We start from the raw sequence: 26,189 nt of genomic DNA, 5'->3' as shown, positions 1-26,189 counted from the left end.
TTCAGGGCAATGGTCAGATACTACTGTGCAATGTGCAAAAGATTTCAGAGAGCCCAAAAAAACAAGACAGTCAGCTCATCAAAACCCTCATAAAGACACTGCTGAATTTATTATTTCACATAAATATATATCCACAGGGAAGCAGCACAGATAATATAGGACTGATGGCACCAAACAACCAGAACATTCCACCACAGGCAGTCTAATATAACCGAGCTGCTGCTGGAGCATCTGTGCAAGATATCCAGCAAACAGCCTGAACAGAAAACGAAAGTACCGATTTCATTTCAAAAGAACAAGAACTTCAAAACCAGCCGAAACAACAGGATGTGCCGTTTCTGTATACAATAACCGTCAAAACCAGGTGACTCTGGTTTACATCTCACACTCTAGGTGCAAAAGCAAAGACAAACATCTATAATACTAAATTTCCTAAACAACTACGAAACAAAAGGCGCAATTCGGCTCTGCTTGTGCTACTTATAAACCCTTAAATATTTTATTATTAAGCCAGTTTTCCTTTCTCTGATCGTTGTTCCTGTGGAGGAGCCACAGATGTGATGGAACTGCCTGACCGTTGCTAACCGTTAGCCGTTAGCTCCAAGGCAACCACAAATAAAGCAATAAACGGCTTTTAACAACCGCCGCTCACTTTAATGTCAGCATCCAAATAACCAAACAACTGCAGTGGGTAAATACACAAACTACATCCAAGACATAATTCATTAAAAAGGCAGACAACACAAAGCGGCAGTTGGTTAGCTTTTAGCGTGCTAGCAGCTAGCTCCTAAGATGCTGAGTGAACCAGAAGAAATGCTGTTAGCATGGAGAGCTAATCGGGCGCTCGGTGGTACCTTACCAGGTCAAAACAAACAGGGACGCGGAGCAAGATGCATTAATTTCTGCTTCGGCTTCTGTGACGGCAACTTCGATGGGATCAGAGCAGTCGGCGTAGAAATCTCGTCGGGAACATTGCAAAGACACTGGAAAATAATGTGGTTCCTGTTTTTTTTTTTTTTGCTCGGACTGGCTCGGATGCCCGTTTGCAGGTCGGTCGTTGCTTAGCGAGTCTCTCTCTCACACACATACACACCCTCAAGGGACGAACCTGCCAAATACTGACCCCGCCTCCTTCACTCTGAACACAGCGGGGGACAGCTGCTAAATACTGACCCAGCCTCATAGACAGACACACAGGCACACACTGCTTCTTTCATTTAAGCCATCTTTTATTGATTTTTTTTTTATTTGTCTCTATTGATTAACCAACTCCAAAAACCAATCTTTTTCACCAAGTTTTTAACCCATAAGAACCCAGGCCCAGTAATCCTTAAAGGAAAAGTATGGGGGAAATACCACATAGAACACATTTATGATGTTTTTAAAAAAAAATCTACCCCTAAATGTCAAAGATCTATGATGTGACATAGACGTTACACTGGGCATGTATGGTATTTATGTTTATGATATTTCTTAATTTGAAATAAAAAACACATTTTCTGCTTACAGAAACTCAAATTTGCCTTTTTCTCTGCATCTCCACAACATATCAAAATTGTGACATTAATAGTGCTGATTAACAATTAATTATTTTTCAGATTGGTTTTAAGTAATAAAACAATAATAAATCAATAATAAACAAAAACAAATTTTGTTTGCATCTCCACAACATATATCAAAATTGTGACTTTAATTTGATCAGTAAATATGATCAGAACAAGTTAAATGCAATACAAGACACCCTATTAACTGATTATAATTGTTAAATGGTTTTAAACTTAGCCTTGTAACAAAAACTAAGCTTTTTTAAATTAGCTACTTTTTCACATTTCTGTTTCCAGTCACACTCACATTTTGGAGAAGTCACTTCTTGTCAAAGTCACATGACCACCACACCAGGATGTTGAGTATGTGTCGCTTAGGGATTTAATGAGTTAAGGTGAAGCATAAAGCTGAATATGGGAGATTCAAAAACATTTAAAGTGTTTGTTACATGGGTGTCACCATGGGTTCTATGGGTTAAACTGGGATATCCAATTTTAAATTGCACTGTATTTACTACTAAGACAATAGGCCTCATGTAAGAACATTTTCCTATTATTATCTTAACTTAACTTTGTCATTTATAATTTATATAGATTTTCAAACATCATTACAAAGTAATGAAATGTGCAATCCATTATGGGAAAACTGCAAGTTTCCTGCAACAGGTCTGCACCCCTTGTAAACTGTCTTTGTGCCAAAGAAATATTCCAATAAATGAAACTGTTTTTAAACTGGAATATCCAATTTCATGTATTTTAAAGTTCAATAAGATAAGATAAGATAGGTTAAGATAAGATAAGATAAGATATTCCTTTATTAGCCCCACAACAAGGATATTTCCAGTTACAGCAGCAAAAAAAGAAAGAAGCATCAATAAACCTGATGCTTTGAAGATTAACAAGAAATGTAAAAGCATTAAACATTTAAGCAAGATAAATATAAAAAAGTATTAACACTTTAAACAAAAATAAATATAAAATTAGGAACAATGTATACAGACTCATTTGGAATTGCTATCTATGTATTTATCTATCTACGTATCTATCTATCTATCTATCTATCTATCCATCTATCTATCTATCTATCTATCTATGTCTATAAATGTCACTTACTTTTGCAGAATGATAACACAAGACATTGTTACAAGTACACTCAAAGCACTTGCACCCACTATTTGCACCAACTCAAAACATTTAAATATTTTTTACAGTTTAAATTAAATCTTACATTTCACAAACCTGTTTTTTCTGAAGCTATCATCAGCATCTCGTCTTCATCAGCAGATAGTGTAATCAGTTACAATTGAGATATTTCACAATATCCGGTGCGTATGTCTGGTAGTAGTGAACTACATTTGACTAAACAAGTAGTTTAACTTCAGTCATACATAGTTAAACTACTTTTTCTGTAATTTTTTTTCTGTAGTTAACTACTGAAACTGTACTGACAACTTGGGTTGTAAAAGAAAAGACAGCTGCGGGACAAGCCCAGGCAGCCACCACCACACTCTTGACCTTTCACCTTTGTCTGGTGCATGTGCAAAAGAATAGTCGTAGCTCAGTGGTCACAGTGACAGCTTCATCATGAATAAACCTCCCAAATATGTGTCACCAAATGCTCAGAGAAGTTGTTACATGTTATTTTAGAAGCTATCTTGCTAACTATAGAATAGAGAGAATCACCTTTTCTATCAGATTGCATCAGGAAATGTTTCTGAAAAGATGGGAATTTTGGATTAAGTACATGAAACCAGTACGACCATAATTTGTATGATGCAATATATATAAATATACACAGTCACCCATAAAGTTTGAATAAGTTTGTTTTCAGACACAATCCTCTGTTAATTGTGGTTTCATTTTCTGATATGTTTGGAAGAGATTGATTAATAAAGTTTTGAGAAGATATAGACTTTATTTGTCAATAATAAATCACATTGTCAGGTGAAAAATATTTTATTCCTTAACTTACATTGTCTTAGATTGAGTCATCTATTGATCATTACTATTATTGTTGTTTATTTATCTATATATTTGTTTTCGCTTTCTGGGGTGGGGACTCTGTTCTGAGTGTTCCTGTATGTCTGTGTTTTATTGTGAAAAAACTTAATAAACAAAGTTTAAAAAAAAAAAAAAAAAAAAAAATGTATTCCAACTTTATGGGTGACTGTGTATATATATATATATATATATATATATATATATATATATATAGATAGATAGATAGATAGATAGATAGATAGATAGATAGATAGATAGATACACATAATGTATTGATTTTGTTTGGGACTCTATTTATTTATGTTGCACATTATAATAATAATAATAATTATTATTATTATTATTATTATTATTATTATTATTATTATTATTATTATTATGCTGTTTAGTAACAGAGAGACAAAGTCTACATAATTAATCCTGTGGGACTGAGCATGTTGATTATATGGATCTTGAATCAAGTCAATTGTTTTTTATTGTTTGGCTTCATGTTTGATCTATAAATACGTGGGCACTGTTTGCAATAAACTCAATTAAGGGGCATTTCATGCTGGCATGTCACTTTCTAGTTTTATATTTTATTATAATTTCATATTGCATGTGCAATGTCAATTTCAATTTCAGCTTTTTTTTCTTTACAAATTAGTTTGATCTACTTTTCTAAGTAGCTTAGTTAAACCACACTAGGTTTCTCCCTTGAATAATTTTTGCTGCAGTTAAACTTCTTCCAGTGTGAAGTGATTGGTAGCTTGCAAAGCTTCTAAAGAAGCTTCCCCAACAGCTTCGCCTGAGGGTGACAATTCTTCACAGTGAATGCTTTTAGCTTTGAATGTTACTGCAGTTCAATACATCATGTTTATAAAGGATCAGGAGTGATTTTTCCCCATAAGATTACACCTGATGAAATTCATCAAGTCTGCTGTAGTGCTGGCAGAACTGTTAAAGAAAAGATAGAGTGCTGCACTGGGTAAAAAAAATGATGTTGGTGAAGTAGAAGTGAAAAATGAGGTGCTCTTCAAATACAGGGCAAAAATGAATGAAACAGATTTAATGACTGTCCATCTTACTTTCAGTACGTGGCTTCAATAAGCAGTCTATCTGAGGTGATCTGACAGTGGATAAAAATCCTTTGTGGAATCATGGATGACCAACACATTTCAACTCGAAGGCACCAGGGTATAAAAAACAAGGCAAAGTTGTGATATTTAAAAATACACTAGGGTGTCCATACTTGTGTTTTTTTAGGATTTTTATTCACAATCAGAATGCCTCAAATACTTCTTAAACTGCTTATTAACACACTTCCACTTAATGTTATTCAGAACTTCATTGATGTTTTATTAATTGCAGGCAGAACTGTTTGTGCAGACACATTAAATACATTGATTTGATAAATTAAAGTCACTTTATGTCAATCTTTGTCAATCAGGTCTTAGGTAAAGTGAAAATCATAATATGGGTATAAACTTTTGTTTTTCCTTGTACTACCTTTGCATTTTAATTTAAGATATTGTTATAAAGTTTACAATCATTGGGCCTCATTCATGAAACGTTAGTAGATTTGTGCGTAGATTTGCACATAAAAGCCTACGCTACTAAAAACCTACTCCGGATTCATGAACGCCGCGGGAAACTCAGATCTGATCGTAAACACGTGTGTATGATCATGAATGCCAATCCATCGTAAGGTGGCAGCGCGCTCCCGATAATCAGCAATTAGCATGAACCCCGCCCATGAATTGCTAATGACCACCATATAAGGAGGTGTGTAGAGGCATCCTGTCAACCTGTCAGTCATGGCACAAAGAAAAAAAGAACGAGAAAGAAAAAAGATTTTTTCCGAAGCGGAGATTGAAGTTATTTTGGGAGAAGTGGAGTCCAAAAAAAATTTTTTATTTTCATCTGTTAGTAGTGGTGTGACAGGGACAGGCAAAGCGAAAGCGTGGAGGGAGGTGACGGACGCAGTAAATGTGGTTTCTGTAGTGCAAAGAACTACGTCCGAGGTTAAACGTAAATGGTTTGACATTAAACTTGACGCAAAGAAACGCATTAGCGCACACAAAAAAAATACATCTGCCACAGGAGGAGGACGCTCAGAGTCCAAATACCCCGTTGGTGCGCTCTACAACGGCCCGAGTAGCCGCGTGCGCCTCATTGTATGCTCCTGTGGTGTCTGCGGGCTGGCCAGTGGGGTCATAAGCCACGGCGTCAGTGGGTAACCCCTATCCCCTATGGATATAGAAAGGTAAGTCCATATATAACACAAACATGTGATTATGCAGGCTATATTCTTACCAATGAGCCAGCCGTCTCTCACAGCTCCATCCTCCAAACGCGTGCCAACTGCGCAATTACGCAGGATGAATGCGTCATGCGTCCCACCGGGCCACCGTGCCACAACGTTTAACAACACACACTTTGCGTCACAGATCAGTTGCACATTCACGGAATGAAAGTTTTTCCGGTTAATGTAAGCAAATGCATCACCGGATGGAGCCTTGATGCGTACGTGTGTGCAGTCTATGGCACCGATAACACCTGGCATGTTTGCAACTGCGCTGAACCCCTGCATTACTTCTGTCTGCCGTTGTGCGCCGTATGGAAATTGGATATACTCTGGCATTAATTTAATGATACCTCTGAGAACTGCAGGCAGGATGCGTCAATTTACATAGATAATTCACAATTATGAGTTTAATCTGAATCTTAATCCCGCCAATTGCCAACTAATTTAACTAAATATGTTATATTTTTAATCGTTTGTCATGTTTATATCACATGTTTCAAAGGCATCTGCGTATTGTGTACATAACAGAACGCATTATGAATTAAAATTGTAATTTCCAACAGTGACGAGCATTATTTATATGCGTTCTTAAATTTACACAAGCACTACGTGTGGTCAGCAGCATGTGTAGATTTTGTTAGTAGCTACGAAAAGATCGGAGCTACTAAAATATTGATGAATGCGGAGATGCACGTAAATTTCCGTCTGCGAACGGTTTACACACAAATTCGTTCTGCTCACGTTTCATGAATGAGGCCCATTGTCTCTATGTCTGCTGATATTTTCAGTTTTATTGACACAGAGTAAACATACTCCTCAGGATATGTAAATTAGCATCTTTCTAGTAGTATGTACAATATTTTTTGTGTCCACACCACAATCACTAAAATATTTTACAGTTAAACTATACCTGTATTATTTACAGTTAACATCCATTATATTAGTGTCTGCTGCGCTTCGCCTGATAAAATCAGTTGGTGTACACCGCCATCTGGTGGCCTGCTTGTCTCACAGCACATTCATTTTTTCTTCCTTCCTCTACACATGAACAGCCATGTAAACTTCCGGTTACAGGCTTATCCTGTCTCAACTTATTTATTTCTAATAGTTAATCCGTGCAATAAGGACTTTCTATAGAAATCATGTGCAATGATTCAATTTGTCACTTACACTGTTACACACATACATATTTGTATATTTCCATATTTCTATTTTATTTCTGTTTGTATTTATCTCTATTAACTTAACTCTTAGGACTTGTTGCATTTATTTATGAATAAAAAAGGGGGAACAGCAGAATTGCACAATTGTTTCTTCATTGTTTCAGTTTTGAATACAATAGTTAGTCCAATGAATTAAATACAAACATGAGCTGCTCTATAGACACTTTATTGCTGTTTTTACTGTATTACACTCAGTGGAATGTCTAACTGTGTGTTTGGTGGGCTGGTCCAAACACTCGCCCTCCAAATATCTGTTACCAAACCAAGATTTAAATAGCAAATACAACTATAATGCAGTAATACAATATACATGACACTATAAAGTCTTAAGGTAAATTCATTCTCACTAACATATAGGCTATACTGGTCCATTTACAAAATGTTTCTTTATATATATTTTATATATAAGATATAAAACAAGAGTAATGCACATTCTTCAAAAGGTAAAGAAAATGTGGTGTTTCTGTGTATATGCAAACATATTTGTGTGTGAATTCTGTTTGGTGGCAACAAAACAACAGTCGTTATTAGCGAGTGTATCCACAGCATAGAGAATAATAACACGTTTGACAGTATTATTCAGGAGATCTACTGGAGGAGAGTAACAGAGCAGAGTATCATCACCTTTGTAGGAGACTCATTTGGAGTACAAATGAAATGCCTGACATATATTTGTATGTGGACAGTTAATGTCAAAGTTTTCATTCAAATTGCCCCTTTTAAATGCTAAAAAAGGTTGAAAATTTTAAAATCTCATGCACTGGTCCAAAGCACATTTTTATAAAATAACGACACAGTTTATTGCCCATTTTAAAGGAGAATATTAATAATATCTTGTATTTTTCTTTTTGTCAACAAATCCCATAAAAATACTCAAAACCAACAATAAATCCATCCTACCAACAAGTATCGTCTGTGTATCTGAGGTCTGATTCAATTTTTCAATCCTATGTAACGTCGAGCTCTATTGCTGTCAAATAAGTCGTCCTCATCTATAATAAATCATCATATTTGAGTAACAATAACTAGGACATGCTTCAGAGGAGAATGAGGCAAATCAGCACATACCTTCTGCATCTTGTCAATCAAACCTGTATAAAATTACAGACGTCTAGGCCTATGTGATTCAGGGAGATTTTAGTCTATATCATTGACTATTGAATGTGTATATATTTCTTAATATAATAAACATGTTCTCCATAGTTTATGTACAATCCTGCCTCTGACAATGGTCCCAAACAAATACATTTATTTATATGCTCCTCTTTGAGTAATGTTTGTTAAACACTACAGTGCCCTGTTGTTTTAGGAATTTACGCTCTGACCTATTTTTAAAAAATGTATGTCTTCAGTGGGACTGAGTGGCCTAGGGTCCTGAGGCGTTGCTCATTTTAAATATTTTCATGGGACGTATCTGACCATTAACAAAACACTAGAATATTATCCTTATCCTTTAATTATGCTATCATACGCAGCTCAGTTCAGTGGTTATGTAGGCAGTTTTCATGAGATATTGCCTCAGTACACATTTATTTCAAGAGGTGGAACTAAAAAATCTTTCAACCAGTGACAATGTATAATAGGTATTCCTTTGTTGGTGAAACTGCAGTCAGTCTGGCTCTCTAAGTGTATTTAATAATCAAGTTTTAGACTGCACTGTATGTATGAATGGCACAAAATAAAACTATTTGATATTGTATTTACTACAACCTGACAGTTAATTGGATAATATTTTACAAAATGTGTGCTGCAGAGTAGTGTGTTTGTTTGACACATGACTAGTATGGAGATGGTAAACACACACACACACACACACACACACATGCAAACACACAGTGATAGATCTCCTCTATCTGACTGAAAAATAGTAACTTCTGTATTATATATATGTAACCGTGGTATATGTAACTGCACACAGACTGCTTCTCCGCTACAAATACAGAGAATCATTGAGAAACTTTATTGCTACATTTTAACTAAACCGCTTAAACTCAGGTGACCAGATCCTACATGTGGGTGTGTACAAATGTCCTACCTGTCGTAGTGAATATCTTAAATGAAATACCCACACTGTATTTTTCAAAGGAAGATTTGCCAGTTTCTTCAGAATTACACATTTGTCACTTTAAAAGAAGCCTAAAAGCAAAAGAGAATTCCCTTTACAAACCAACTGAACAAACCTACAGCTGCTTGAACACGGATGGCGGTGTCTCGTCCACTATTTGACAAGTATAAGCTACAGTTGTAAAGACTGGAGTGAGTGACTGTAACTAGAGCGATGGCCGACTAAAACGAACCCACCGGCTTAAACATACGAACTAAAGATATCTCTTAATGTGCTCAACAGGCAGAAGAGGGAAGAAGTACAGTTTGATTGTAGATTACATCTTGTACTTCACAAAAACAGTCCTGGTGGTACTGTCAGCTTTTCTTTCTTTTTTTTTTGTCTCACTTGATCCACGTGTGCTGCATAACCGAGGTTTTAGGCTTCATACACCCTGAGGAAGAAACAAAAACAGACTTAATTTTACTGTGATTTCAAACATTTGTTCAAAGGTGTCTATTGTGTATGCTGTATGCTATATTTACGATATTTTTTACCGTTCAACCTTGGAACTCCAGACTCCACTGACAACAACAGTAATTTTACCCCACGCACCACAGGATATGCTGGTCTATCACTGCCTTGATTGTTTAGTTTGTTTGTATTATTGTGTGACTTTGGTGAATCTGCAAAGATCCTTCAAAACACCAAAGTCACACAATAACATAAACAAACTAAGCGACTGAGGCAGCGGGAGAGCAACAATTCCTGTGTCAAGCAAGACAAAATTCCTGTTTTTGTCAATGTAGTCTGGTGGCTTTGCAAAGAGCATGGATACAGGTCTGTCTGACGGCAGGGTAAAGCAATGAAAATATTATAAATATGGTATAAACTTAAACTGATATTTATCATTTTAGGTGGCTAAAACACATTTTTGCTGCCGCCCAGTCCACAGCAGTGCATTGCTAATGTTCTGTGTCAACCACACTTTAAAAAATCTGAAGTAACCCTTTAAAGGTATACTCATTTAATTGCCTCCTCCACCAGATGTTTTCCTTTCAGTCCCTGTTTCTTGTATTTAATGTGCTGGCTTCGTGAATATAAGTGGAGGGACATAGATTTAATCACCCAGTAACCCTCAGAGTCCCTGTGGAAATGTTCTTTTGTACTCAGCAAAATACTGAATTTCTGCTATCTCAATAGGGCCTTTTGTGTGTGGTTGACCCTGACCTCTGACCTCCCTGTGGAGGAGGGAAGGTGAGAGGAGGAAATTCAACAAAACGGATCAATAAAACTTCACAGAAACTGGGCAGTGATAACAGAGGTAGGTTGTGTGGTGTGTGTTTGGAAATCTAATGGAAAAGAATACATTTAGGTTGCTAGCATAATTATGAACCTTTTAGTGTTGTGTCTTACTAAATGTATCAATTATTTAAAGACATGGCCGTGTGAGAGTAGAAACAAGCCGTGAACTCATTTGTATTTTGGGATTATATGTTGAATTTGCCTTTTTATGCAAATTTTTTTGCATAGTAAAACAAATATTTTATTGTATTTTGTCAAGGAATAATAAGATTCTTACCTGTGCTTGTCCTTCCAGATGCGGAACCATTTGACCAGATTCTTGGTGCTCTGAAGTTTGGGATGAAGACAATACTCCTGCCCTTTGAACCGAGCCACGTTCTCCATCGTCACACTGAGAGGACGAGCAAAGAAGAGACAAAACAACAACAAAAGACAGAAATGTTTTAAAAAAACAAACATGTTATGAATTAAATATGATATATAAAAATTAGGAATCTTGCTCACTCCCATGGTTTTTATATTGAAGTCTCAGTGGTTCCTGTTACTTCATGATCCTCTAAAGTTTTACAACTCAACATGATAATAACATTAGTGAAGAAAACGTACAGATTTAACTTTTTTTTGTTATGAAATACACTGTATGATGTGTTTTACATCAATATATGCATTTACGTCGTCATACTATATAGTTATTAATCTTACATATATCCTATGTTTGAGGAAACAGTACCACTTTTGTCCACGTGGGGGCGCCACAATCAACACAAAATGAAAATGCCTGTAGTTGCTTTAAATAAATCTTTGACATTTAGACTTCAGAAGAATAATTTGGCTAGAAAATAATTTAATTAGACTGCACAACATGTTGGAGACACAGTTTAAAAGACGGTTGAGTCCAACTACAGGCGCCAATTGAAAGTGAATGTATTGTATGAATTTCAAAAGAACAAAATCAAGTAAAAAAGCTGATTTGCGGGTATTTAAAACTTTCTGAAAGCCAGTCTGAGTTACTTGAATAGAGACTATCAAGTTGTAAAACGTTTGACATGTTTTTGCCCCAAATTTTAGCTGCTATTCTGCACCGGCCTCAATGAGATTTCTGCAGTTAAATGCCCTCACAATTGAAAAGATCAGCCTGCCGGCAGCCAGTTACTTGGCAATGGAGTAATATTATGGAGCTGCCACTAAAAAATGTGACATCTGAGCTCATTGAATCAATTGATCTGTCTGTAAGCCTCTGCTCAGGGCAACGGTAGAGACAGTCTGCCTGCATGTGGCATATTCAGGCCAAACAAGGGAAATGTGGGAAAAACACCCAGCATGCCATGGGGCCTCTCCATCCAGTGACACACTCAAAGGCTCGCCAGACCATGAATGCTAAATAAGTTGACTAGTAGAGAAAAGACTTGACTCTCAATAAAAACGTTGCATTCAGGACTTATAAGGGTTTTGCATTTATTTTGTTGTCACTGTGTTTGGCTGTTGAGCAGCAGCTGTACATGTTTTGTTATAAAGGAACTGAGCTTCAAGTGTGTGTTTGTTATCATGAAAGTGCGTGCTTTTGTGTGCCAGCAGACTCATATCTGCAGGGCTGTGATAATAAACACACCCTGAATGTTTATCCATGGCTGCTCAGCAGAGGTGAAATTTAACCTAATTACTGTGTTAATTTGAGCTTTAGTTCCTGCTCATTATCATTCACCTGGGCAGCTCGTGAGCAGCCAGTGGCTCTAATATGGTTAGCAAAATGTTTTATAACGCAGAGCGAGGGTGGAAAGCGGCAGAGCAAAAGGGAAAAGAAGTGAAGATATGTTGCTGTATACTGGTTTTATGGTATGAAAATCATCTCATTTACATTTTCTTATCTATGGAATTTAAAAAAAAAATCTTAAAATATTTATTTTAAAAAGAGATACTTCCATCACAAATGGTTTTGGAAAAAATAAAATAAAATAAATCAATAAATATAAAACAAATATAATATAATATAATATAATATAATATAATATAATATTTGTGTACAACTCAAGTCTGGACGCTGCATAAAAGGTAAAAAAACTAAACAAATTCATGAGTGTATAGGCTACATTAACGAAAAACAAAACATATAAAACGTTAGATAACTCGTCTTTGTCTTTTTACTACGTTTTTGTCCCATTCTTTTTGGTATCTGTGTTGTCATACCGTATAGCATGAAACTATTATATATTCTTTATCGTATCATTAGAAAATCATACTGTTACAAACCTGTATTGTATTTAATTGAAATATTTCTATTATATGCTACTTTATACTTCACCACATTGAAAGACAAATTACTGTACTTTATATTTTATTACATTTATCTGAAGATTAAGATGTAACGTAGAACAACAATTGGCAAAATCTTCCATAAGTAACATTAATCAGCTCCATTGTCAATAGAAACAACATTCCATTCCATCTTTTTTTCCATACTATCCAAATTTATATTTATTTATTTATTTTTGACCAAATATCGTTCATTTTCAGGGTCAATACATCAAAGTTAGTTGCGTTCTTTTTGGCGGCACTATGGTGTGATTGCAGATGTGTTTTAAATGTCATTTTCACTTCTTTTCAAAGTTTCACCATGCGTAGCCATCACTCTTTTCTATATTTAGAAACTGTTTACTCACAACGTTAGCACAAGTGGGAAAAAACAGCACGCCACTTCACACATCGTGAGACTGTTGTGATAGATGGAAAAGGATCACTAGTGGTGCATCGCTTGTGATTTTTACTGGTAAAGTCGCCACAGAGCCACAGTAATCTGAAGTATATATAACGGCAAATGTATAATGTTTAAAATAAAATTTTGATTGTAATTTGAAGGAAAGGATCTAAATGCAAGTGGCATAGTTGTGACACAAAGTACAAGAAATAAACTAATAAAGGGAAACTATAGGAAAAATAATGAGTGATGAGTGAATTAAAGAATGTGAAACAAGACTGAGAAGGGAAGAGAAAATGGAGAGAAATAAAAGAAATAAAGGGGAACAGAGACATTTTGTGGCTCCTAGCTTGTGTGTGCGGTAGAGGAGTGGTCGCTCAGAATGCCAAGCTGAGCGCTGTAAGCCAAACGGCCACAACAAAGGCCACAGGGGGACTCGCTCACTCATTTCTCTCCTACTCTCTTTCTTTCTGTGGCTTTCCGGAGCCCGCTGAGGCTCATTTTTCACTGGGCACCAGCGGCTGGTGGCCCCCATCTCATGCTAATAGTGCGGCCTTAAATAACGGCAGTGGGTAACACACACACACACACGCACACACGCACACACACACACACACACACACACACACACACACACAAACACACACACACACACACACACACACACAGAAACAGACCCAGGAGCTCAAGTAATTCTAACACTCCTCAGTGTGTTTTCTTTCTCTTGCACACACACAATCGATTAAGGAAACGTGTCTGACTGAACAGTCTTTGTAAACTGCATATTTATTTTCTTTTTTTTTTCAATTGTGTTCTTCTGACTTTTGCATTATTTTAATCTCTTTTAAGACAAGATTCAACCTTTATATCAAAACAAATGTTATTTTTAATTACAATTTTGGCTTTCAACAGTTATGGAAACAAAGTAATGGAGATTAAAAGAAATATATATATATTTATTTCTCTTTTTTATTAATATGTTTTTTTTTTGCATACTACTTTTGAATTTAAGTTAAATTGAAGAAAATTCACTGTTGGATAAAAAACCTTTTAAAGCAAGGCTACATGATTATGGCACACATCATCATCATCTTGATTATTTCACATGATTACTCATTGAGTCTGGAAACGGAAACATCATGTATTTATTTTTTGTTGTCCATTATAGAGCATCAATTTTAAAAACAATACTTGGGCTGCAACGATTGATTTGTTATTATTATTAGCTAAATTAATTGATGAATATTTTATCATAAAATGTAAAAAAAAAGTGAAGTAAAAATAAATAAAAAATTAAATAAATATTAATAATATAAAAAATTAAGAATGCTATAAAAGTATGAAAAGTAGCAAATCTTTGCATTAGTGTAGATAAAACAAGCAAATATAAACACATACAAATTGCTTGATATCTCACTCGTGATAATTTGCTAATATAATTGTCTCACTGTGAAAAGTGCAATTTATGTTGTGTTACTGTCACTGTTCACTCGTATGACCAAACGTATAGTACAGGAAACATCTGAATTTAATGGAATGCTGTTTCAGTCATATTTTCATGTGTAATTTGTGTAAAAACATTGTTTTGTTAATTGTAGAATACACATTTTTAAATGAAAGAGTTTAAAAGTCATCAGTGTTTAGTCAGAATGTAGCATAACCAGTTTGGAAGAACACATATTTTGACCTCTTAAGGGGTCATTGCATTGATTTATATTAATTTCTTGGAAACTTGTATAAACCTTATAATCCATTATGTCCTTTATTTGCACATTTCAAAGAAAAACATTTTAAATAAAATACATGTGCAGGTGAGGTAGAAATCCACTAGGGGCTTATCTAAAAACCTCATCTAAAAGAGATTAAATATACATTTATACGTGCATATCAGATAAATAAAATAAATAAAAAATCGGTGAGGGTATATGCCTAACCCTAACCTTAAAGCAAGATAAACCTTAAACCTAAAATTGAATGATTTTCAATGCACGACTTGCATTTTTGTCCCTAAAAGAAACAGATTTCTGCCATATGTTGTAACCACATGCTCAGTTTTATCACTGCTGTTACAAACACTGTGTTCTCTGTGTGAATTTGTAGTTTTCCAGCAGGTGGCAGCAGAGTTCGTGCCTTGAACACTAAACGGACTCCAGGGAAGCTGATATAACATCCCCATCTGTCGTCCCTTCAAGTTGCTTTGACATGAAACTTCAAATAAATTCCCTCAGCTCACATTTCTATCTAAATATGAGTCTTCATTCTCAGGAGTTCACCCAAGGTTATTGTAAAACAAAACAAAAAAAAAAACATGCTACATACTGTATATATAATGCTAAAGTTTATTTATTCAAAGCTGTCTGTTTATATGAGCCCCGCAAGCTACTCTGAGTGTGTTGGGACCCCGCTGGAACGAGAGGCCTCGGTATCATGCTGCATTCCACCATGGCTCAAATTGAAGATAATAGCTGTCTGTCTGTTGGAGCCATGATTTTATCGGTCAAAGGTCAGACAGCAGAGAGAGAGAGGGAGTAGGTGGCATGGTGACACAGCAGTTTGGGATGTAATCTTGCCGAGAAATAGAACACTCTTGGTATTATATACATGTACATATATAAATATTTAGTTTTTTTTCTTTTTTATAAATGGGCATGTCGATATGCATTCTTTGTGAAATTGAGCTTAAACTGGAAAATCTTAAGAAGTGCTTGAAAGTTGTGGAAAGTTCCTTTTCTCCATACCTTTTCCAACTAATAAATCATGTCTCGCTCCTGACTGCGGGGCGTCATTAAATCATTAGTTAATCATCACACTGTAAATCCTCCTAAGTGCTTCAAGCACAGATGACAGGATGTTTTGATAATGCCTGTGTGGCTGCCAAATATTTTTATGGCCAGGGCATAGTCATGGTGTATATGTGTGTGTCAAGTAGGTACAAATACGGCAATATTATGACTTGTAGAGCATGCATGCACAGAGAGAAAGAAGGGAAGAAGAAAAAGAAAAGCGGGTAAACGAAGAGAGAGGGAAAGGTGGTCGGAAAAAGGATCAAAGAAAAGAAGCATACAAATGATGAGAAGGAAAAAAAGGAGAGAGAAAAGACAATAAAGGACAGGATGAAGGGTAGAAAGAAAAGAGAAGAGGTTGATTGAATAAATTAAGAGAAAGAAGTCTCACTCACAATATCATCTTCTCTTGGCAGAACGGGTGTTTGGGTTTGATCTCCAGCTTCTGCACATCCTTGTATCTGATCTTTGGTCCTTTTCTGGTGCACCTGCACTTGTAGGCTGTCAAGGAAATCAAACACACACACACACACACACACACACACACACCACAGACACAGACACACACACACACACACACACACACACACAAGTCAGACTGAATTTAAAATGCTGGGGATTAAAAACTGATCCTTTTGTGCGACAGATTATTAAAGTTAGTCTACATCCAGCTATGAAACTGAAAATAGACACTGAAGTGACAGAAAAGGTCATTATTTGTGATTTAACAGCAAATTGGCTCTCAATCAGTGTCCAGTTTATCTTTAAATCACACACTGCGGGATTACCAGAGCCAATATTTAAGTCTGCTGAAACATCACAAGCTTCACAAACGCTGTGTCTTTCTGTCAACTCAGTATTTCATTTGCTTATACAATACAGTGAAATCTAGTCAGGTCACATATAAACATGCTAAACATAAGAATAAATACAATTGATTTTTTTTTCTCCCTATTTGCATGTAAAAATTGTTAATGTCCCCTCAACAAAGGTTGCATGCTACTTCAAAAACTGATCTGATGTACTAATTTATCCAATGCAGCTCAGATGATTTATAAATTCACACTTAAGTAATGCAGAAATAACCTGTGGCTTCAACAGAAAACCCACTTTTTATGCCGTTTTTAAATTAAACAAACCCTCAACCTGCTGGTAAGATGAATGAACTGCCCTAATTGAGGCTACATGCAGTCATACATCTGCAGGATTTATACATTTATATGTTCCAGTCCTTCTAGAGGTCCAGGCTTGTAGCTGCTGCGTGTTACGCTGTAGAATAAAGGCAAAGGAAATGAGATTTGCTGGGTTGTATATTTGTGATGGGAGGTGACGACCTGGATAGTCCAAGGTTTCCTTCATCCATCACCTGCTATCTGTCCTCACCGCCGGACACAAAATCAATCTGCAGCCTCACAGAGGTGCCACACCAGACAACAAAAGCTCATAAAACTAAAGTTAATGTATACTGTGTAATAGGAAGAGATGGGGTTTCCTTCCTCAAGACATGTACCTGTTATACCATGCCATCCAACAATATTAAAAATATTCTACCTTAGAATTTCAGTTGCTTTAAAAGCTGAGTGTAAGCTGAGGGAACGTAACTTACTGGTTTCCCTTCCTTTTGTCCCAAACTATGATGCTATGTGAGAACAATTAAGCATTTCCTGCTTTCCAAAAAGCTTGCAAAGATTGATACTTAACCAACGTTTACATTTGCAGACACATTTCCACTGAGTGCATTTAGGATTTTCAGGTTGTTTTTGCTCAAAATATTTTCCATATTTAAAAAAAAACCCATTTCATTTCATTCCACCATTCCTCAAACCCATGCCTCCTTGAAAAGAAAACTTGGCTTTAAATTATTTTAGTTACATATGGCGAGCTTCACTGCCAAACACTCTCTCAGTCCCAGAGAGTGTTCAGGGTGTAGAAATACTTGTGAATGCCAACACATGACTCATAGATTGATAACAATATTATCAAACATGGTATTCATCATTACACGTCATTCGTAAGTGCTGAATTGATGTTTTTCAATCACATTAAGAGTAAAATGCATGCAGCAGGTGGCACATTGTTGATGCCAATTTAGAGTTATTTGGTGAGCATAAGTAGCCTATGCAAGCAAACACACCACTGAGACACTCTGACTAAGCTGTTGTTTTCACAACCTGTGTTGGATTTCTAGATCTTTTGCATCTACTTTACTTATGTTTCTAACAAACTCTGCAAGGGAAAACTTGATTTTACACTTAATTCCCCTTTTGCATACATTTCAAAGCAAATGAAGCGTAAAAAAAACCCCATAAATGTCTCCACCTACTGATTGTTATTCAGTTGCATCACCACAGCTTCAACGCAAAACACCCCGTTTTTTAAAATTTTTAAAATAAATGATCAAATAAAAAGGATTTACATTTACCTTCTGCGCTCAGGACGTATAAGGCCACCACTAACAAAAGTAGCACCGCCGTGCACCGATGCATATCTTCGGAAGTTACAGAAATGTTCTTTAGAACAAGCTCCTAAAAATCCAAGCTCTCGAAAACACGGGGGGAAAAAGTCAACAAAAGAGTTTCGCAGTGCAAATAAAATCCACTTGCAGTTACTGTTTGAATTGGTGGACTGAAGGAGCTGCTGAGAGGTTTTTCTTCTTGAGTCCCTTTGGAGCGCTGATTGTGCAACTCCGTCTGTGCGTCCTGAGCGCCTGGATGAACCTCCAATCAGTCGTTTAGGTCTCTCTCTCCCTCTTTCTCTCTCTCTCTCTCTCCCGCTCGCTGTGGAGAGGCAGGCAGCAGCTCTTTTAAAAAGCAGCCCGCTGTCCCCTGCTCATTAATATGCACGGCCAGACAGCGAATCAAACACTTGTGGCCTGCGAGGGAGAAGTGGAGAACATGGAAAGGGAGGGAGAGCAAAGGAAAGGGAAAAAAACTAAAAACTAAAAAAAGATAATACACATTTTGTCCAGAAAAACGAGGGTGGAGTGACGTCTGATTTGATAAACGGTGTTGGGCTGTTTATGTTGAGCTCCTATTCAGCTTTAACTAACAGAAAAATGATTAACGTCATCATGAGGAGATTGACAACAGTTACACACAACAGCCAATTGTTGCTGTTACAAAAACGTAATTTAGCCAATTTTCCTAGGAGATTCTGCTGTGACTTGTGTGTAGTTATGTGGATCAAGACTTACGTCTTACAATCTATCTATCTATCTATCTATCTATCTATCTATCTATCTATCTATCTATCTATCTATCTATCTATCTTTTAGACAATTATATATTTTTGGTTTGTGAAGCTTTAATATATGCAATTAATCTTCAGAAACTATGGTTCTTGCCATACTGGTGGTATGTTTTTTTTTAATGGCAAAAATGGGTCACTACACATCTTTCTATGTAAAAAAAATTTCACTCCGGTTATAGAAGTGAATTCGCCATTCATTCACTCCATTTCCATTTCAGAAAGTCCTTATATTAAAAGTTTTAAGCCTGAAACTAACTAATGGTGGAGATCAACAAAAAACAGAACGAGCTGACGTGACATCTCGTTGATGGGCGGTGCTTTGGTTTGTTCCGACTTCTTTCAACATGGCGGCCAAATCACAAACCTTCCATTTTACCGGTAAAAAGTTCAATAGATTATGTTTCTGAAACTGAATCTTGATCCATATTTTGTCATCACATCATCACAAGTTTGACAGTTCACTCAGATTTGCGAGCTGGTTTGTACCAGTTGTGGGCGGTGCTTTGGTATGGCTCAACTGTTTTGAACCCAACATGGGTTTGGGTCACAAAAGTTGTCATTTTACAGGTAAACAGTACACTACAGTATGTATTCTGAATCTTCATACATATTGACCAGCACTGCCTAGTTTGCAGTTTATGAGCCTGGTGCTTTGCACGGATCTTATTTGAATGAAGTTGTAGCTGAATTCTGATCACAACTTTTCATTATTTATATTAAGCATATATCATGTTTCCCTACTTTCACGTTTACTTTCACATTCTGAAATGTCACTTTCGACTTTGCACTGTTCATGATTACTGCTGCCACGAGAGGCCACTGCCAACAATACAATGTTAATACTGTGCAGCAGCCATAGACTGCAGTACTGCACTGGTTTGTGGACTGCCCGTTGGAAGCATCAAGTTCAGTGTTACACCTGTCACCATCTTGCGTCGCCATCTTGTTTCCGATACGGGGAGCAGACCATATTTGGACTGTGGAGGAGCGAGAGAGATCTGACGACACTGACTACATGCCTCTCTACATCTCAACCTGACTGATTCATGTTAGCATTAACTGGAGCATTAACTGGTATGTTAGTTATTGCAAAAAACAAAAACAAAATGTATGTTACTGACCTAAGAAAAATGAACTGCAACTCCTTGCAGTGTCTATTAGTCCAACCAAATGCTGAACAAGACATTTTTACTGAACAAAACGTTCAAATAAGTGAAAATACAGTGAAAGGGTCAAAGTTAGGAGACCAAACCGCTAAACATCTTTTTTTATATCTATATAACATTTATATATTATATATATATATAACTTTATTGACATGTTGCCATGGATACGCATTGTTCTGCTTCTCTCCTGATGATGGCTCGCCTTGTTAGCCACCTGTCAATCAATGGTAGCCACGCCCTAAATCATACGATTCTTTATCTTCTATTTTCTTCTAAATGGGGCCATTATTTACACTATTAACATCAAATTGTCCGTATAGTGTTGTCCTAAAAAAATTCTAAGGTAAAATTCAAGTCAGAAGTTTTCTCATTTTGAATTGAAATTCATAGACAGAAATGTTTTTGCAGCCACACTTAGCGTCCCCTGCTGGAATTTTTGGTAGAATGCAGCTTAAGGCACTTCCTGGTTTGCCTCCCTGCTCAGACCCAGAGGTTGCAGCCTGGCAGCAGCCAACTGAATGAGCTAATAACAACTTGCTGTACCTACTAGAAGGTAGAGTAAGTCCTTTACTGAGCCAGAATTATAGGAAGATAAATACTGATAAACATCCATTCAATAGTGTGATAATGACTGAACCGCCTGTATCATCTTAGTTTATATAGGTCTGTGAACAATAAAGTGTGCTCAATTCAAGTTATTAGTTCGACTTAAACATCTCACTTCCTAAAACACATACCCCACCTCCTTTTAATGACCAATCAACAAGTTTAGGACTTAGCCACTCATTTTCTCATTTGTGTTCATTAAATGAAACACATGTGTTGTATTCTAGTCTGTGAACATGAACAAATACAGCCATTGTGTTTGGGGTTGCCATCAGCCTGAACCATCAGCCTGTAAGAGATAGCCCTGAGAAGGAGGTCTGACCCCACCCACCTGGGACACTCTGACCACAGGATTAAACAGGATTCATCACCTTTCTGCATCATGAGGGATTTGTGTGTATGTGTGTTCATCCTGCCTTCTCTCTCTCTCTCTCTATGTGTGTGTTTGTGTTCACCTCTCTGCCCTGAACACTGATGCAATCAGCTGCTGTCATCACTCAAAGCAGCGGCCATGAAATGTCTGTCTGCACCATGGACGTTTGTGTGTATGTGTGTGTAGAGTTTGTTTATACCTGCATCCATATTTGGGTGTGTGTGGAGAATAGGGCTGGGCGAAATCAATATAAATATCGATATACGATATATATCCCGATATTTTTATCGCAAAGTGAGAGCAAATGTTCTGTCAAAGTCAAAGCCAAATATGACATGTCACAAATAGTTTTATTACATTACATGTCATTTAGCTGACGCTTTTGTCCAAAGCGACTTACAATAAGTGCATTAAGCTGAAGGTACAAGTCTTAGACCACAGGAATCAAGTAAGTACATAATTTTAGGAGCAATCTGTAATCGCTACAGGAGTGCTTTACGTTGAAGAAGAGCATTTAAAAAAAAAAAAAAAAACTTAACGAGGTATTGTTGGAACAGGTAGTATTCAGCCTGCGGCGGAGGTCCTTATTGAAACCGTTTATTTAAGTGAACATATATTCTGTATAACAACCAACAGCAGTACCTTTTATTTTTTAATCAAAGCTCCACAAATTGCCCATTTAATTAAAAAATATCTTAAATAAAAACAGCCTATGAAATAAAATAGGCCAATCTTTTTCTGAAAAAAAAAAAGAATTATGAGAAAAGGAATAACGAACATTACAAAAGAACTAAATATGACAAACCCTACTAAGGGGCAGCATTTATATATAAAGAAAGAAAAAAAATTGAACTATATGGACATATGCGATATGGTCTAATTCCATATCACATTTCAAAACATATCAATATATCTTTTATATCGATATATTGCCCAGCCCTAGTAGAGAATGTACATTGGTAAAATGCTGCCTCATTTGCAGTCTACATGTACATGCAGCCTGAGAGCAACAACACATCTCTGCCAATCTTTCCTTTGGTCCTCTGGTTATACAGTAAATGACAGTAGATCTTAACGCCCACTACCATTTACAGCAAACTGTGACAGATTGAGATGTATGTGACCCCTGCAGGACAGTGATGCTGCATGAAACCATCTGTAGTCATTTTGATCTTGGGATAAAAGACATCGGTGAGCTGTCTGTTCCAGTCTTTATCTGAAGTGACTGATAATCAGTCGGACATCTCTTGTCTTCATCCATTAGATCACTTCAGCTTCACTGAAAACCAAAGGAAGAGAAGAAATTGAAGTTGAATAATAGAGAGGATTTCCGCCAAAAGGAATCTGTCTTGAAACGATGATGAAAATGACATAATTTGTCATTTCTAATCAGTAAAAGATGGGGCTGGTTTAGAGAACATTTTAACGTGAACAAGGAGAATATCTCAACAGTTGCATTTACTTTGTGTTTATACACCTAAAAGGATGCTTTTATTATTTTTCAACAGATGCTACCAGGAGATGGGAGCCAATTTCTCTAACAAACCACATGTAATGACATTTGGAAAGCCTCAAACAGATGTTCCCAATCTTTCTCCTGTCTCATGTAATCACGTACACCTGATGGTAAAATGGATGTTATTAAACCCTTTTACATAAAAGTGGTAATTCTCTTACAAGACTGATCCAAGAACTGTCAATGTTAAGGCTTCCAGTGCTTTCACAGAGTTTATGGAAGACTTTGGGGTTCCTCCAAGAAGACATTTTCCATTTTTCAATATAAAACCAATTCCAACCTTTAAAGACAGTTACGTAGTTTTGATGCTCTCTTCATATATTTTACATTCATCCAACATGGTAAACTAAGATGGTGAACATGGAACACTGCATTCAACTTCTGAGTCTTCTTTTGAGAGAGACTTTTCAACCATGTGTCCATTATTTGTTATTGTTTTATGTATTACAACTCTTTTGCCTGCTTTCTAAGAAGTTTCCACACTCTTCGTCACAAAAATGTTATGTTTACAAATGGCTCGAATCAGTGGGAAACTGAGACATGCTGGTGCTGTTCTGGTTGTTGTGACAGATCTTACAGATCAGCATCCCACTAACTAACCTTAATCAAGAGTCTATTTTCCTCCTAAACACACATACATGGCTATTTTTTTTAAGTCAGCTGCTCTACAGCCTTTCCAGCTAACTGCAAAAGTAGTTTAGAACAACTACCTGAAAGTACTACCATTTCTGCTTAAACTAAACTCTCTTTAGATGAAGCAAAGCCCACTCATGCCTCCTTCAATGGGCGCCGTTACACCGCAAACACGCGAGCTGCGCCGCAATATGTGCCTACGTGCCATAATTTGTGGTACTGACACACAACCTCTTCTGCCGTTTATGTTGGAGAAGTTGTTTGGCATCACTATGAATTTCCAAGCGACTTGTCACTACAGCCTTGTCAATAAACCATTCGTCTTCTAACACTTTCCAGAATGAAAGGATTTTTACTTTTTCTTGATGGAGTTAGACAGATGTTGTGTGAAAGTGGTTGTCAGAACACTTGCACTGCGCTGCCAGCTCCTCTGGCCACCTCTCTGATTCTCTCAACCTGACTGACTCCATCACAAAGAGAAGGACTGCGTCTTGTTATGCAAACCTGGACTCCATTTGTCTCTAACCTGCACACTGTGAGATGGCTTTTAGTGGAGTTGGCAGCCATGTAAGTGCAGACCTAATTCTCAGGGAAATAGTACAGTTTACCACAAAGTCAAACATGGCAGAGGAGCTGAGGAGTGTGTTAGAGCTGTTTAGTTTGGAATGATGTGTGTTACTGTGAGAAGAGACAGAGAGAGTATATGTGAGTGATGTGTGTTGGCAGCCAGACTGAGTGTCTCGGTCTTTAAATACAGGCTGAAGTCTGTAACTAAAACACACACAAACTTTTCAGGTTGATTATAACCATCAGTGCAACACTTTCTGCATGCAACTACTTCAAAACGGTTCAATGTGGCCTCCAAATTAAATGTGATATATTTTTGATTAATTACAGTGAACATATCAGACAGCAGTTTGTACCTGATCAAAGATGTTGTGACTTTAGTCCAAGGTTAACTAACATGTTGGAGTTGATGTCTCTGTTACTGACAGAAACATAAAACATAAACCGTTCTCTTGCTTTCTCTTTTGTGCCAAAAAGCAATCCAACATATTCCTCCTGATTAAATAAAATCTTGGTGGCACACAGCATTCTGAAATAAGACATCCATCTTTTGAACATTGTGGTTGTTCTTGATTGAAAGTGTTAAATTAAATTTTGTGGTTTGGTATGTTTTGAGGAACGATGAAATCCTATGTCCTTGCTTTAAAAAGTGATATCAAAGAAGTTGATTACATGGTGCAGGCAGTGATCTGCTTTTTAAAATCGTCCAAAATACATAGCATGATTTGTCTTTTAAAAATGACTATACTGGATATAGATTTTGCTTACAGCCAGGTCCGACTACATGACTTTAGCCCTGATCTTCACCTTGTTCACAGTTTTTTAAGATATCTGGAAAAAAGCTTCAGATCAAAGGAAAATTGCTTACCCCCAAATATGGTGTCTAAATATTCCCCCCCCCCCCCCCCCCCCCAAACAAAATAACAAGATGGCCTTGGCCAAAATGCCAAACTCAAGGCTTCAAGACAGAAGTTCAAAAACCAATGGGTAGGCCTGTCATGATAACATATTTTTTAGGATGATATATTTTCACTGAAACTATCACCATAAATGATATTACGATATTAGAGCATAATAAGTACATTCTTTTCAACAGCATTGCATTCTTAAATCTCAAGAATATTAAAATATCCTAGATAGAAAACATAAATAAATAAACTACAAGCAAAATAAAATAAAATAGACTTCCAGGCTTTGTAAAACAAAAAAATGCACTGAGATAAACCTCATGTATTATATTATTTTATTATTAAAATAACATATAAACAGCTGGAGTGGAGTTTTTTTTCGGCAGTTCATACTGCCTGTCAAACATTTGCAGCATTACTTTAAACACAAAAAAACTAAAAAAGTCACGCATGTAAACAACAATATATTGAGTCCAGATAAAAACTATTGTGTCCATTTTTATATATTAAACAATAAGTCAATACAGTAATTATTGTGACAGGCCTACCAATGGTTGACCTTGGTGGTTAAATCCTCTTCGTTCATACAGTTTATGGTCTGACCTTGCCTTAAAAATGTGGTGACAGATTTTAAAAAAATGATGTGGCTAAAAGGAAAACATCCCATCTCAAGTGAAACAAACACTCAAAATTATGATGATCTAAAAAGTAACAAGAAATGGCCACAAGAGGAGGAAAATTACACCCTGGAGAAAACAAAGGAAACATCTGACCTCCAGTCAAACCCACCCTGTTTTCAGGATTTAACTGATGGCTGTAAACTTATGAAACCAGCATGATGTGAACATGACAGTTTAAACAGTAATTACATCTCTGCCCAGGGCCGTTTGCCCCACCTCCACCTCACCTCAGTCACCTGAGACACATCACTCTGCCTGCACGCACCTTTTTTGCATACCTTCCTGTCTGTCTGCCTGTCCGCCTGCTGGCTGCTCAGCTTCTCACACATATTTTAAAACCCACAGACTAATTTATGGTACACACAGGAATATTCTGGTTTCACTGGTTTATTGATTCCCTTCTGGAATAATCTGTTGCAGGGGAATGGTAAAACATAGCCGCTGCTTTAGCATTCAATTATTAGCAGTAATTACTTCCAGGCATCGGCACACCTGTCTGTATGAAGTGTCCCTACATGCCTGCTTTACCAAAGCATGTAGAAAGCATCATTATTTCCTGTAATTACCTTCAGCACCTGCCTACTTGTCTGTCTACATGTCTGTCTGCATGCA

The 26,189-nt window shown here is 36.6% G+C and overlaps 2 protein-coding genes and 1 long non-coding RNA gene across 5 annotated transcripts in view; 1 reads left to right on the top strand and 2 right to left on the bottom strand.

Moving 5' to 3' along the window:
• Window positions 1-1,001, bottom strand: part of fam13b (family with sequence similarity 13 member B) — an 89,528-nt gene extending 88,527 nt beyond the window's left edge. For 2 of the 3 annotated variants that reach the window (XM_059346904.1, XM_059346906.1), the window contains exon 1: window positions 860-1,001. The gene's annotated coding sequence lies outside the window, so the exon portion shown is untranslated. The remainder of the gene's footprint in view (window positions 1-859) is intronic. The other variant, XM_059346905.1, reaches the window with a different exon arrangement.
• On the top strand, window positions 921-11,510 carry LOC131982293 (uncharacterized). Its single transcript, XR_009395370.1, has 3 exons — window positions 921-1,049; window positions 10,303-10,423; window positions 10,700-11,510. It is a non-coding gene; the product is annotated as an uncharacterized LOC131982293 (long non-coding RNA).
• On the bottom strand, window positions 7,206-18,653 carry cxcl14 (chemokine (C-X-C motif) ligand 14). The gene is made up of 4 exons (XM_059346907.1): window positions 18,302-18,653; window positions 16,275-16,380; window positions 10,682-10,795; window positions 7,206-9,553 (listed from the first exon to the last, which is right to left on the bottom strand). The coding sequence occupies exons 1-4, from the start codon at window positions 18,363-18,365 to the stop codon at window positions 9,538-9,540; spliced, it is 300 nt and encodes a 99-aa protein (XP_059202890.1). The 5' UTR covers window positions 18,366-18,653; the 3' UTR covers window positions 7,206-9,537.
• Window positions 18,654-26,189: the final 7,536 nt, after the last annotated feature.

This window comes from Centropristis striata, chromosome 12, assembly GCF_030273125.1.
Source record: "Centropristis striata isolate RG_2023a ecotype Rhode Island chromosome 12, C.striata_1.0, whole genome shotgun sequence".
Taxonomy (NCBI): domain Eukaryota; kingdom Metazoa; phylum Chordata; class Actinopteri; order Perciformes; family Serranidae; genus Centropristis; species Centropristis striata.
Note: the sequence above shows the minus strand (reverse complement) of the source record. Positions and strands in the feature narration are given on the sequence as shown.

Excerpts from the sequence above, each read along its gene's own strand:
- cxcl14 (XM_059346907.1), bottom strand. The coding sequence starts at position 18,365 with ATGCATCGGTGCACGGCGGTGCTACTTTTGTTAGTGGTGGCCTTATAC. Across the intron at positions 16,381-18,301 it reads ATACGTCCTGAGCGCAGAAG|CCTACAAGTGCAGGTGCACC; the intron begins GTAAATGTAAAT and ends TTTCCTTGACAG. Across the intron at positions 10,796-16,274 it reads TGCCAAGAGAAGATGATATT|TGTGACGATGGAGAACGTGG; the intron begins GTGAGTGAGACT and ends TCGTCCTCTCAG.